Source organism: Silurus meridionalis, chromosome 29 (assembly GCF_014805685.1).
Source record: "Silurus meridionalis isolate SWU-2019-XX chromosome 29, ASM1480568v1, whole genome shotgun sequence".
NCBI lineage: Eukaryota > Metazoa > Chordata > Actinopteri > Siluriformes > Siluridae > Silurus > Silurus meridionalis.
In genome coordinates this window covers 4823466-4839353 of record NC_060912.1, presented here as the reverse complement: position 1 = coordinate 4839353, position 15888 = coordinate 4823466, and the positions used below count along the sequence as shown (strand labels likewise).

Here is a 15888-nt window from a genome sequence, read left to right as displayed (position 1 = left end):
ACTGCTCTCAATTCACAACGCTAATTAGCTTCTTCTGAGGAGGAAATCTCTGGAGGACTCATACAGACTAATCTTTAAATCTATATAAAGTTAATTCAAATTAACTAGAAGGTTTCATAATGCAGTCTCAATCTTCTACACTACATGTACCTTACAGCATTTTATTAGCCAACCTGAGTGTCATACGATCCTCACTGGATCGTCCAGATTAGAGATAGCTCTCTGAGAATTCGTTTATATCATACGCTCGAGGGCACGTGCAATACTTCCTCATTAGTCACAACTTGATTGTGAAGATACTAGCCTGTCTTGGTTAATTGGATATTGATGGTCAATGTATTTTTTTCAGAGCTTAGCAGTGTTTAGGCCAGCAGAGAGGATTTGCTTCTCAGTTTTGCTCAGAATTGAAAATTTGCTTGGGACCGGGGCAAATGTGAATATTTTGATTCTGTTCACCAGTTCAGTCCAACTCTTTTCATAAGTTACATCATTAGAGGCTAGTTTTAAAAGAGTGGGCACAAAAGAAAAAAAAAAACATTAAAAAAATGTACATACTTGTATAAAGTAATTTTTAATAATATTAGTACTTTAATAATAATAGTCCTCGAGTTACAATGGTTCGACCAACGAATTTTTGGATCTTATGATTTTTGCTCAGCATTTACATTTTCGTATGATTCGTTAGGACTGCCAGGATGTACCACTCTCCTGCCTTGTGAGATGCCTTAGTCTCGCCAGAGTATGTGTTTTTGGCGTTTCAATGGCGAATTTCATCTCTTGTGTTTTCTCCTATTTATCTGCATCACCGGCTGAACAGAGCACATCCGGCTTTTCCCTCCACTCATGAAACCGGTGCTTTTGCACATACATATATACACTATAAACTTTATACATTATGGTACTGTAAATTGATCTGTTTTGCTAAATTACGCAGTATAATTTTTTTTTCATTATTAACAAATTACAGTATAATACCCCATACTGATCTCCATTCTCGACTTACGATATTTTCATGTTACGATTGTCTCATTGTAATGCATCTCCATTGTAAGTTGGTGACTAACTGTACAATAATAAAAAAAACATTTTGCATATTCATTTAGAATAACACAACACCACCACATGAGGTTAGTCAAGTATTAGGCTTTTTCTTAATCACTTTTTAAATGTTCTGTTGCTACATCAGAGTGGACAAATGAGTACCACATGCATCCATCAGTCGAGCCAAACATCAGTGAGTCAGCAGATCATTGTTAATTTATTTATTCTCATTCAGTTCATTCAGGAAGGACCTATACAATTTTGAGGTGTTTAGCAAATATACTGAGATTTGGAAAATGATAATGTATTATATTTTACTATATTTTGTTAATGGCCTGATTTAAAAAAATAAATAAATACATAGAAGTCACAGTTGCATAATGCATTAAACCTTTAATCAATCTCATTATATATTCCTACATTTGGATTTTGCATCATGCAATGGTATAAAACTTCTCTCAGGGCTACATGTCATATAGCTCCGCCCCTTCTGCTCTTATTGGATGATTGGTTTGTTCATTTCGTTCACAACTGGCAATTACCACTTCATTCAAATCGTTCACAAGCTAGTTATATCCGTTTTAAAGAATAAATGCCGTATTCAGCCTCAACACCATGTCTTGTTCAGTCTTGTTTCTGTTTCATTTGCACCAATCAGCTCCTTTATAATCACATGTTTTATGCAGACAGGAGACAAGAAATATAAGAAAGGACACATTTCCTTACATAGTTAAAATAGTTAATTGGAATAAGAACATGGGTGGCATGATGACGGTAGCATTGCAGGTGGGTTAGCTCTGGATAAAAATCTAATTATCTACTTTGCCCCAAAGTGTAAAACAGTGTGTGAAAGTATGTGGTGCCCATAATGCACTGAGATGTTCTCACATAGAGTGAGATTCAGGGTGTGCCCTTTGGATTGAATGAATGAATGAATGAATGAATGAGCGAGCGAGCGAGCGAGCGAGCGAGCGAGCGAGCGAGCGAGCGAGCGAGCGAATTACAGTGCCCTCCACAATTAATGGCACCCCTGTTTAAGATGTGGTCGTGGACTTCAAAAAAGTTCTCCTTTTTTTTAAAACAACATAGAACCCAAATGCAAAAAAAGAGAAAAATCCAACCTTTTATTTAAGTACATTACTTTGGTGGTAAAAAATCACACATTTAGAAAAAAAAAAACTTGAAATCATGTGTGCCACAATTATTGGCACCCTGATGTTAATACTTTGTACAACCTCCTTTTGCCAACAAGACAGCACTTAATCTCCTCCTATAACATTTCACAAGATTGGAGAACACAGAGAGGATTTTGACCATTCTTCTTTGCACAATCTTTCTAGATCATCCAGTGTCCTGGGTCCTCTCTTATGCACTCTTCTCTTTAGCCCGCCCCACAGGTTTTCGATTGGGTTGAGGTCTGGGGACTGAGATGGCCATGGGAGGACCTTGAGTTTGTGACTGCTGAACCACTTTTGTGTAGATTTTGCCACATGTTTTGGATCATTATCCTGCTGAAAGACCCAATGACGACCCATCTTCAGCTTTCTGGCAGAGGCCATCAGGTTTTATTTAAAATATCCTGGTACTTCAAAGCGTTCATAATGCCATGCACCCTAACAAGGTTCCCAGGGCCTTTGGAAGAGAAACAGGCCCACAGCATCACAGATCCTCCACCATACTTCACGGTGGGCATGAGGTGCTTTTCGGCATACTCATCTTTTGTTTTACGCCAGACCCACTTAGAGTGTTTGTTGCCAAAAAGCTCAATCTTAGTCTCATCTGACCAAAGCACACGATCCCAGTTGAAGTCCCAGTACCGCTTAGCAAACTCCAGGCGTTTACGTTTGTGAGTGTTAGTGAGAAAAGGCTTTTTCCTTGCATGCCTCCCAAACAGCTTGTTGGCATGTAGAGAGCGTCTGATGGTTGTTTTGGAGACTCTGTGACCCCAAGATGCCACTCTTTGATGCAATTCTGTGACGGTGAGCTTGGGAAATTTTTTTACTTCTCTTACCATCCTCCTCACTGTGCGTTGTGGCAAGATAAACTTGGGACCTCTTCCAGCCTTGTTTGTCACTGTTCCAGTTGTTTTAAACTTCTTAATGATTCCTCTGACTGTAGATACCGGCAAGTTAAGGCGAGTGGCTATTTTCTTGTAGCCATTGCCTGACTTATGAAGGTCGACACACATCTGCCTTACTTGAATGGTGTGTTCTCTTGTCTTTGCCATGTTGACAAATGGGTAAGAGAATTAGGCCTCTGTGTCACGTCATATTTATACCCCAGGAAACAGGAAATCATGAATTACTAATTAAAAGTCCCTAGATACCCTGACCAACCTTAGCAACTACAAAAAAATATATATAAAAAAAAAAAAAACAATTAAAATTTTCAGAGGAATTGTTAGGGGTGCCAATAATTGTGGGACACATGATTTCAAGTTTTTTTTTTCTAAATGTATGATTTTTTTTACCACCAAAGTTATGTACTTAAATGAAAGGTTGGATTTTTCTCTTTTTTTGCATTTGGGTTCTATGTTGTTTTAAAAAAAAGGAGAATTTTTAGAAGTCCACGACCACATCTTAAACAGGGGTGCCAATAATTGTGGAGGGCACTGTATGTCTGAAGTGTCTCTTTAAATGGCAGCTTGTTCCCTGGAGCACCTTTCTCTTCATTTTTTCTGAAAATGTTCACACAAACGTTTTCCATTGATAAGTTGTTATTTCAAGGCCATAGAGTAAGGTTAATTTCCCATGAAGCTTTATGCATCTCAGACATTTGATGCAGGAAACTTACATATCTAAAAACTTCTGTGTTTCTAGAATCTAAAACACAAATTTATATATTGTTGCAGAAGTAGGAAGTCTGATTTAAAATCCACCATGCTTGCTATGCATTTCAGCATTTCAGGATTTCAGCATTTCAGTTTGTTGCTGTGTCTTGTGTCTACACCTGGATTCTATTGACTGCTAAATACATGGGAATAAAACTGTGCCTTGGAGACCGGCAGCAGTAAAAACAAATTACAACCAGCTTTAGGACACAAATCTCCAGCTCACAGATGCAGACACACACACACACACACACACACACACACACACACACACACACACACACACACACAGAAACACTTACAAAATAAATGTGACCATCCTTACACCCAATGCACCGATCTACATGACCCACAGAACTAGAATAAAGCTTAGGGTTTGGATATAATCTAAAAGAACTGATAGACAATATGTATTCCATATTAGGTACTCTCAAACACTCAAACAATATTTCAGAACAATAGCTAGCATGTTTTTAGACAGAAATAAGTGGGAGAATTCATTCACAGATTTGTATCTTCCTTTAGGCACACTCTTTAGCAAGTCAGCTTTACAAGCTGTAAGAACAGCTGAAGCCATCTTATGAACGACTGATTTAATGAAAAAAGATCATAAGAGGCGGCTTAAATGCCTGGAAGAATCTATAAAGTTAAATAAGAGGGGACAAGCTGGCCTCAAAGAAGTACACTACTGAGGGCAATAACAGAGGAGGAATTTCTTCTTTTACCTCTGCATATTTTTGTAAATTAAAACTTTAAATAAAGATTAGAATGCTTTAAAAACTGTTCTAAATCAATAAAATCAGTCAAAAAATTTTTTATAAATGGTGCTGAATGCAAATAAATTAATTTAAATGTAAAAGTATATATTTTGTATATACTGTATTTGGCCCTATGCCTATTTGTCCAAAACTATGTGCACCTATGAACATAACAGCATATGTGCTTCTAATCCAGTTACAGTGCATTCAGAACTCTTTCATTTGAATTTAGAAGTATTCAGACCCCTTCCTTACGGAGAAATATAATTGGGATTGGCAGAGTGATGAGAAAAGCAGGCAGGAGTACAAGGAGATGTGGCATCAGGTAAAAAGGGATGTGGCAAAAGCCAAGGAAAAGGCATACGAGGAGCTGTACGAGAGGTTGGACACTAAAGAAGGAAAAAAGGATTTATACCGATTGGCCAGTCAGAGGGACCGATCTGGGAAGGATGTGCTGCAAGTTAGAGCAATAAAGGATGGAGATGGAAATGTGTTGACTAGTGAGGAAAGTGTATTGAGAAGGTGGAGGAAGTATTTTGAGAAGCTGATGGATGAATGGTGTGGGGATGGTGAAGCAGGAAGTGAATAGGATTAGTATAGTATATAGTAGGAATAAGAGGAAGTGAGACCAGCTATTAAGAGGATGAAGATTGGAAAGTCGTTAGGACCAGATGACATACCGGTAGAAGCATGGAGATGTTTAGGAGAGATGCAGTGGAGTTTTTAACAAGATTGTTTAACAAAATTCTGGAAGGTGAGAAGATGCCTTAAGGAATGAAGAAGGAGTGTGCTGGTACCAATTAAGTTGATCAGTCACACCATGAAGTTATGGGAAAGAGTAGTGGAAGCCAGGCTGATTTGAGTCAAATTCATCATTTTAATCAAATGGGTCAAGCATGCCGAGATCCAAGCAGAAGCTGTGGTATCTAAGGGAGGGAAAGAAAAGCTGAGTTAAGTGTCATCTGCGTAGCAGTGGTAAGAAAACCCAAGTGAGGATATGACTTCACCAATGGAGTGGGTATAGAGGGAGAAAAGAAGGGGACCAAGTCCCGAGCCTTGTGGGACACCAGTGGTGAGTCTGCATGGGACAGATGTGGATCCCCTCCATGTTACCTGGTATGAGCGACCTTTCAGGTAGGAAGCAAACCAATCCCATGCTGTTCCGCCCATGTCTCCGATCATGGAGGTTGTTCTGTGAGTGAGCACACAGTTGGTTAAAAACAGTGCGTTCCAGAGATTAAGAAAAAAAAGAGCAAAGTGATACCGGTCTGTAGTTGTTGAGGTCTGATGTATCCAGAGCTAGCTGTTTTAAGATAGGAGTGACCCTTGCTTGCTTGAAGGTAGTTGGCACATAAAACGATGTTAAGGACTTGTTGCACAGTGCATGTAGGACATTTTAGAAACAAAGTGAGAGAGGCCTGATTAAGATGGTTTGGACATGTGCAGAGGAGGGACATGGGGTATATTGGTAGGAGAATGCTGATGCTATGAGGTCAAATTAACTGCCTGCAGAGCTCAGAGACCGGACTGTTGCAAGGCACAGGGAAGGCTACCAAAGATTTCTGCTGCACTGAAGGTTCCCAAAAGGCATAAGTGGCCTCCGTAATTCTCACATGGTGGAAGTGTAGCACAACCAGGACTCTCCCAAGAGCTAGAAACCTGGCAAACTGAGCAATCCTGACTACACCTCTACTGCCCTGACTACACCCCTACTGAACATCTCTGGAGAGACCTGAAAGTGGCTGTCCACCAACAGCCCCCATCCAACCTGACTGATCCTAAAGGATTTGCCATGTAAAATAGTAAAAAAAAAAAAAGCTTGTTGACTCTAAAAGACTTGAGGCTGTAATTGCTGCCAAAGATACTTCAACTAAGTACTGAGTAAAGGGTCTGATTATTATTTTTTATTATTATTATTATTATTATTATTATTATTATTATTATTTTTAAATATTTACAGGCATTTCTGAAATTCTGTTTTTATTTTGGTTTTGAAAAAACCAAAATGTATACATTTGAACTTTTGTAGCATTGGTCTGAAACATAACAAAATTGGAAAAAAGTGAAGGGGGTCTGAATACTTTCTGTACATTCCCAGAAAGGAAGCACACAATTGTGTAGAATGTGTATGTATGCAGTAGAATTTTAATTTCACTTCATGCCTCTGTTCACAAAGTGAGCTCTATGAATGTCAGATAATGGTCAGGTGATTAAAATGAACGATCATTAAAAAACTGTATATTTTTATTTGTTTGGCTTTGCATTTATTTGGAACACAGATATGAAAAGTCAGTTTAGCGGTTGGTGCACAGGTACCGTCCATTACAAAACAGCTGTTGTTACAATCAAAACGCACATGCAGCATACAGAACGCATGGAACAACAGACACCGAGATGGACTAATAATCAAAGCTGACTTGGATCCTTCCCCAGCAAACAGGAGTTTTTAATGAAGTAATCTGTGTACTAGACAGAAAAATCTCAGGTGTTCATATTTTTCATATCCTTCATTTCTGCATGCAAAAGCATTTTATTTCAATAAGAGTAATCAGAGTAATATAATAATTAATGGTTTAATGCCCACAAAACTATTACAACTGCTTTACTACAGTTTTAGTGCCTGAACATACATGAACAGAGACATTATACATTTTTTAAATACTGCACATTTTCCTGTCACCCCTAAGAGATAACAACAAGCTTACAGGGTTCAATCCTTAAAGATTGTATTGTTAAACCCATTTCCCCTTAAAAGAGTTCCAGAGATGAGGTTCATAAACCTTGAAGAACCCTCAATTTAACTTGCTTTGAAATCTTCATATGTGTACATGGCTGGTGGCTGGATTTTCCATATAAGGTGGGACACAGCTCATGACATTATAGCAGGGCTTCTTAGTGTGCATCAAATTGCTAAACATTACAGTTCGACTTAGAAACCAGATGCACAGAGATGCTCTGCTGTACCATCTAGCAGATGCTTTCAATCCTCCAGTTATACATAAAGTACACAGGAGAAGGCAGTTACATTGAGGCTGCACAAACATGCAAAGTCATGCGTCAAGTCACAGGTCTTGGGTAGGCATTCAGTAAGATTTTAGTTTTGAGCCTTTTTTTAGTATTCTGTGATCAAATGGTTATAAATAATACAAACACATCCTAATTTCCCTCTCTTTACATTTACTTATGCTGCATAGAGTGATGTCCTGACACATTTCTACTGATGACGCTCTGCTCTCCACTCAGACCTTTCTAATTACTTCTGTTACATCTTAATTAGACCATTCTGCACTTCTGAATCATTCTTCTGATGCTTTGATTGATCCCACACGGACACCCTAAAGATCGCACACCAAAAAAAACATGCCAGTTCAGCTCTCCCTATTTCTTTATTGGATATTCTGACCCTGCAACAGATCTGCTGTAATCATAAAGATGTTCCTGTGCTTATTCCAGGACTCTAATTCTCTCATCTGCTAATCTGCAAATTTAACATCTGCAAATTCTACTTTTAATGTACTCCATACTGTCTGACTTTATAGCCAAAGAGTAATGATTTATAAAAACCCACTATCACTGGTATCATCCAACTGATTTATGAAAATGGCGATTGGTTAAAAGCACAAAACAAATCATTAATATCAAATTCAATATTTTGTGAGATTAAAAACAGATCTATGATTTATTTTTTGTTGTGTGTTTAATGTATAAAGAATGTTTTATACAGTATGAATAAAACAGATGCTATTGAAAGATATTCTCATTAAACAATTCCACAAAACATGTCCAGGGTGTACTTTCGTTACAAACCCAATACTGTATGATAATTTACTTAATTTCTATGTTGTACTTTTACTGCTGCCTTGTGGAGTAGGGAGAGAGGTAGCTTTGGGAAAATGAGTCATGAGTCATAAATGCTAAAATCAAAGTCTGTGGATGAGATAAAAAAAAGTGTTCCTCCTTGCAAATGTAAAATAAAATGTGGACGACCTGATAATGGACCATACCCTATTTTTTTATATCTTTGTCTTTGGTTATATGAACATACCTGTAGCTATGTAGCATTGAAATCTACAGAAAGCTCTTTTTAGATCATATCTATTGTTTTCAAATTGATACAGTTATGTCATTTGAAAGATCACCTCATCCAGAGCATCTTACAGTTTTGTACAGTTAAGTTTGTAGTCTCTCTAAAAAAAAAAAAAAACCTGAAGCTAGTTCATTAGGCTAAAGACAAAAAGTACCATCTGTCTAAATCCCTGCTGTGAAAAATCAGTACTGATACAGCATAGACTGTGCTAGGATGAGTCCTTTATGTAATTGTTCATGTTATTTTCGGTGACAAAGTGCTGCATTCCCAAACCTATACACATGACTGTTGGTTTGACCAATAGGTATGTTTGTAGATCTTATAATTTATAGCACAATTGACGGTTGGTCAATGAGAGATTAATTGAGATTGGTCAATGATATTAATCAGATCCAGAGTAAAAAAACACAGCAGATAATTGGATTGCTTTCCAGCCTGAGATGCATTCTAACATATCCAATGTCAGGTCAAGGCCAACTGTGGTGCTTCTGATCTCCCACAAATGCAAAGTCAGAGTTCGGAGTTTGTATGTGAATTCCTTCCTGATTCACACAGACTTCAGAGATGCAGGATTGTTGGATTGGTTTAGGGCAGCTTGAAATCTGCAATACTGCCTTTTCCTGAAGTTGTACTAAAGGCTTGGATAATGTTTGTGAGTCAGTTCTATAACTCATACTATGGGAGCGCCTTGGAGGGACCGTGGTTAACTCCCAATCCTGACTCTCTGGGGTAGACATAAGGGATGAAGTCAGGTTCTTGTTAAGGTTGCAGTGACCCTCAAGCTGGGGCTGCTGAACACAGACTAGTTCCTTTTCTACATCCAAGTAAGTGCTGATATCTCGTTTACTGGAGTTGCAGGAGTCTGATAGATGAATAGAGGATATGAATAAAGACTCCTGATGACGAAGGACCTTAGTGTGCATCACTTCTCTTGGAAGTGGCATTCTCTCTTCTTTTGTGGTCCTGTCCTGCAGCAGTGGCTCAGAGGAGGCCAGTTCTTTAAGGCACAAGATATTTAAGTGGGCTGCAGGCAGGCTGCCAACCCAGTGGTAGTGCCTGATCAGTGAGTTTACTTGGGTGAAGTCTGCCGAGGGCACAGTAGACATGGTGCACATCACACTCTGCATCTCAGACAGCAGAATTTGAGTCTCCTTGTCTCGATTCTCATATAGTACTGTGTTAGCACAAATGAAAATAAATAATCCCACTCCCATGATTACAGGACCTAGTAGCTTCATCCTGTCAGTGTGAATCAGACTCGCTGTTGAGAACAGCCCTTTGGCTCCAAGGCCCCAAGTGGTTCCATGAGTGGGGCTTTTAGTCACTGAACCTGCTGCTGATCGTTGCACCCTGTATGGCCAATACCCCACCACTGCCAACGTGGTGCCAACAATCACCACTATCATTCCCAGCACCAGGAATGCCCCTGGCATGGAGCGGATACGCAACTTCCCTTGAACCACCCCTGCTTTCTTCTTCTTCCTCAGACTGAAGCACGGAAACCGCTGAGTAGATGATGAGGTTAAAGCCTGGGTTTGGGCCTTGTGGGTCCTCATACCTCCGACTCTCTGGGTGTGAAAATGAAATAAAGAGCAAATGTTTTAACAGAGACCACACACAAGTCTTTTTAGATACACACAGCTGGGTATTGTGTATACAAGTAAAGTATCTATAGTGAAAACCAGTGGCAATTAAATTGCACAATTATCAAGAGGTTCATATGACTTTTTAATGCTTACATTTTTATTTAGACCTTTAAACATCACAAAACCCTCTCTCATTTAGCCAGTGCCTGCATTTTATATATTAATCAAATATTGCCCCAATAATTCAATGCCCTGAAGTAAAGTAAGCAAAGACTGTATAAAACAGAGTGAATCTTTTAGCTCCCTGAAAGGCATGAACTTCATCTTGAAGTCAGTTTTGCTCAATTGTTAATGATAACTTGCTATACATTCACTGTGCACTTTGTTAGAAACACAACAGCTATAACATCTGCTCATTCATCAAACAATAGAATACAATTCTGGTCTCTGTAACTTTAACTGTAGCAGATAGTAGATAGGATTGTGTATTTCTGAAAAATCAAATCAAAAATCAAATCAAATCAAATTTTATTTGTCACATACACATACATACAGGGTACGACATGCAGTGAAATGCTTTTAACGACGGTCCGGCATGAGGGAATAAAATAGGGTAAAAAGGGGAATAAAAATATAAATATAATAACAAAATTTAAGAAAAATATACTAAGAAAAAGAAGGCAGATAAATAAAGATATCTAAATATATATGTATATATACATACATATACATATATACATATATATACACATACACAGAAAATGTTTATGGCAGTGTGCAGTTAACCAGTAAACAACAGTAAACAGTAAACAAGTTAGGCATGTTTTTGATTGTCCATAAGTGTCCGTGTGCAGTAAGGTGTGGTGTAAAGTGTCCTTGTGCGGAATGGTGTGGTATAAAAAAAGAATATAAGAAATATGAAATAAATATGAAAAAGAAAATGAAAATATGAAAAGTAAAGTGCACTGTGCTGTGCAAGTCCAGTGTATAATGTGCCGTAGCACGAAAAGTGTGATTGTGCAGGGGGAAAAAAAAGGGTGATGATGGAGAGAGTGGGCCAGTTTTTAGATCCTGGGTGTTTCCTGGTTTAAACACCGAATGCCAATTCAAATGCTATGATTGAGTGGAGTAATAGAATCTTAAGGTGCTTCAATAAAGAATTATCTGCATGATTTTCGTCATTGTACTGCTGCCATGTGATTGGCTGATTGGATAACTATGAATAATCAGGTATAGAGGTGTTCCTAATAAAGTGTAAACCTGGTGGGTGTTTTAAACTACATTACTTCTCTGTTTGTGCCACCTAAGACTTCAATACAGGGCAGGGGCCCAACTATAGAGTGGTTTCTTAGTAACAGACAACCCACTTAAACCCAAAACTGCATCTTGGTCCATGGAGAAGAGTAGATGTTCTGAGCATGCAGCTGCTGTTGGCTGTTCGAGGACCAGACGCAGTCTCCCAGAACAGCATTAATAGAGAGAAGATGCAGCTGATAAACAAGCTCAAATGTTTAAAGTGTAAATTCCACCCAAGCCATTGGTGTGTTCAAGGTCAAATTCCATGTAATGGGACATTTGTGATAAATGTGATTGTGTGCATCCAATTAAAATACCGTTTGATAAACAACCAACGATTAACAAATAAATCACTTAAACTAAACAAAGAAAATCACTTTAAAACTTGTATGCATTTTTATAATTGATTTAAACAAAAAGTATACTGCTTCATGCCTAAAATAATGATTTTGATATACTACTGAAGATAGAAACAAAAAAGGTGTTAAACAGGTCTGGTCAAATCTTCGAGTATGGCAGGTTGAATACACAACTGTGTATGTGGTAACAGACCAGACTGGTCAGAATCTCTTCAGAAGCAGGCATCAAAGGCATTCTAATAGATAACATTTACATTTACATTTATGGCATATGGCAAACTCCCTTATCCAGAGCAAGCTTCTTGACTCTTGACTTGAACTTACATTTATCTCATTCACACAACTGAGCAGTTACGAGGTAAAGGGCCTTGCTCAGAAGCCCAGTAGGGGCAGTTTGCCGTGGTTTGGATTTAAACTCAGGACCTTCGGATCCATAGTCCAATGCCTTAACCTCTATGGTGGATGAGTAACAAATATAAGACATATAAGCTTTTATGAACTTCTGCTGGAAAAAACAATAATGATTTAAGAAATTAGGAACTTGTAGCATACAAATGTGTTTTATGAGATGTCTTCCAAGCTTTCAGTTTAGCACTTTTCATGTTCATTCACAGAACCTCTTAATATCTGAGAGGAGGCTAGATATATATCTCTTTAATTGCTGCTCTGCACAATGTATCAGCCACCCTGTACTCGCTGTCAGCGCACATGGACCACCACTGAGCAGATATTGTTTGGTTGGATAGACTCATACCAGCACCACACACTTACATGTCAGTGTCAATGAGTGTTAATGAGAATGAACCATCTCATCCTTCTCGGGACCTGTAGTGGAACATATTGTGCAGATGAGCTATGCACAGTAATTTATACAAAGTAACCTCTATGGAATATAGAAAAATTACCATTGTTTTTCTTATTTCATTATGAAATTAAATCTGGTTTCTTGTATTTGTTTTATTTTGTGAAATTGTATCTGTAAAAATGAACACCAAACAAATGATTAACAAACTTTAAATGATTAATTTATTTCTTAAACCATGAATTAAGGAAATTTTAAGACAAAAAAAATTATTGTAGAGATACACTATAAAGACATGAAAATATTTGTACTGTGTATTGCACTGTGATTTTTTTTTCTTCTTGCCAAACTTGCCAAACACAGTTGTATGAAACGTCTTTAAATCAGTCACAAGGTTCTAGACAGGAATTGAAGCAAATAGGCCATGAGGTCATCCTTGGTATATTCAAGCCATGCAGTTCTCTTAGTCCTGAGTGATTCAGAAACGATCCCAAACGGCTACATGCAATAATCATTCCTTCCAGCCAAACACCTTCTGTGGGTTCATGCAGAGACAAATTGAGGGATTCACAATGCATAAGCTTTAAACCTTGCAGGGTACAAAGTCTGTGTGCTATGGCTCCAGAATTGTTTAAGACAAACACATCAGTCTTCATATCAAGGGGCAAAGCCCATGCCTTTTTACTCATCTGTGACAAGAAGTCTTCCTGTGGAAAGATTCCCAGTAAGCTCCAACCACAAGTAAGAGCCGTGGTGGAAATCTGGGTATCATTTCGGAGGATAATTTCCTGTCTGTAATAGTTTACGCATGCCAGTAAGTGATGGAGCCACTCACAGGGGCCTACCTAAACCACTAAAGCTTAATAATGTTTATCACATGTTGGGACAACAGAGTGGCTAGTATTCGCAATGACTCAAGTTTCCACACCATGAATCATATGATCTGAATCAATCAAAGCCACTGCAATAGCCTTGGGCCTTACAAACGCAACAGAAACAGTTAAGAAAAACTTCTTAAGAACTGTGAAGAAAAAAAAAAAAACATTGTCTTAAATGCCAATCTCCACAATGCAGGGTTGAAAGTATTAAAATCCACTGTTGGAGAAATACCACAAGACACAAACTTATCAGCAGTAAAAGTCAGAATGCCAGATTCACAAAATCACAAAGAAACACAGAGATGAGCGACAGCCCTTCTGGAACCAAGATGAAACTCCTAAAAGAAGCTAAAGTAATGAAAAGTGCTCATGAGCTAAAACATACAAGCTCATGGGTAAAGCATGGTGGTGGTAGTAGCATGGCTTGGGCTTCTTCTGGAAGTTAATCTTTATTGCCGATTGAACTTATGATGGTGGCAAAAGAAGGAATCTACACCGAAATGCATCCAATCTAATGTGAAGAAACTTCAACCTGCAGAAAGACAATGAGCCAAAACACTCTACACACTGACTTTACCAAGACTAAGATTTGTGCACTTGTAATATATTATCCGGCTACTCTACATGTCAGTAAACATCCCTGCATTGATGGAACACACTGAGTTAGTTTAGCTAAAAGCACACTGAGCTTGCCAAACACTGATTCAGCGTTCAGATTAAATGTAAATGTAATGCAGTCAGGTGGAATGTGTATCACATACAGCCTTTATCAACAAACATCTAATGTAGTTCAGTCACAGCCTCACATTCCTGCATACCAAACATGTGCACTCAGAATTCAGTGCAAAATCATGTTCTGAAAAGGAGACTGATTACACTGAGTAGTTTATTACATGCAGAAGAGAGGTGTGACGTGTCAAAGAAATACTTTTATTCAAGTCATTACCAAAAACTAACCAGTATGAGGCACAACTTAACAGCCTTAAAATCAAAACAATGAAATGCACCAATACACCATTAATTAAGCAGCATCAGTCTATACACTCTATTTGTTCTGTAATTCCAGCTCTATAACAGATGTGATTGAAGCATGTTATACTTGCCTTGACTATGCTGGATTATATCTATGTTGACTGTGTCCAGACATGATCACTGCATCTCCAGAGGGTCTCTCATCTGATCTCATCTCATCTCATCTGGAAACAAGTTTCACAGCGGGCAATAAATCCCCCCCCCCAAAAAAAATCCAGTTGCATAGTCATCCACTCCAGAGGAATGAGTATGTATTAAAGATAATTCAAAATAAATGGGGGAAGGGAGAAAAAAACACATCTACCCAAAACACACAAGCACTCTCATACAGTCTGGAGGTGGTTGAGGCAAACAGCTCTTGGCAGCACAGATTATAAAGAAGGTATACAGCGCCTCCCCTGCCAGAGACCTCCTCTCCTCCTTCACACTCAGATCATTAGTGCAAGTGGAAATACAAGAAGGATGTGCATGAAGAAGTGTTAAGGATATATGAACTATGGACTGCACAGTGTACTATGTCTAGTTGTAATTAGCACACATGTAGAAAACAGCATAGCAAATTATTACTAAACATCTAATACCATATCTTGGTACAAGAATCTACATGATACCTTCATATGAGCCCCTTGTAGTTATACACACTTTCTACTAGAACTGTGTCAACAAAAGGTGCAGGTGTAGAATAAAAGCAGACTGCCAGAGCAACTTCCACTAAAATAATTATCAGTGTTAGTCCCTAAATGAACCAAAAGATTAGTCCTGTTCCTTTATTTAGTTTGTGATTATTTTGTTTGTTTTGGCGACATCTCCTGGAGAAGTATTGTATTTACTGAGTTATTCCTTGAATCTAGTGCTGTGTTTGCCCCATGCAGCATCTACAAATATAAAGATAAAATACTTTTTTTTTTTAAACGACTGGTCACTGATCACGTGTAAATCCTTACAAGACCCAGAAAGGAGATCTTAGCATAATACACAAATGCACAAGAACATGTCCAGATGTTAAAGGTCATAAGATGGCAATGGATCCACAGGTAAATAGTCAACTCATCTACAGTTCCCTAAAAATTGTAATACTAACAATAAACTTAAGTTTAAAGTACAAAAACATGAAGTAAAGAAAAGACTGGAGAAAAAAAAAATACTGGACACATTGTTAGCTTTGTCATTTACTTTTATTTGATCCAAACACAAACATGCCATATCCTACAAATGGTTT

General features: G+C 38.1%; 1 protein-coding gene across 1 annotated transcript; it reads right to left on the bottom strand.

Annotated features, from left to right (window-relative positions):
- Window positions 1-6891: 6891 nt before the first annotated feature.
- On the bottom strand, window positions 6892-15016 carry tmem200b (transmembrane protein 200B). The gene is made up of 2 exons (XM_046843725.1): window positions 14741-15016; window positions 6892-10284 (listed from the first exon to the last, which is right to left on the bottom strand). Exon 2 carries the CDS (start codon window positions 10270-10272, stop codon window positions 9184-9186), a length of 1089 nt encoding a protein of 362 aa, XP_046699681.1. The 5' UTR covers window positions 10273-10284; window positions 14741-15016; the 3' UTR covers window positions 6892-9183.
- Window positions 15017-15888: the final 872 nt, after the last annotated feature.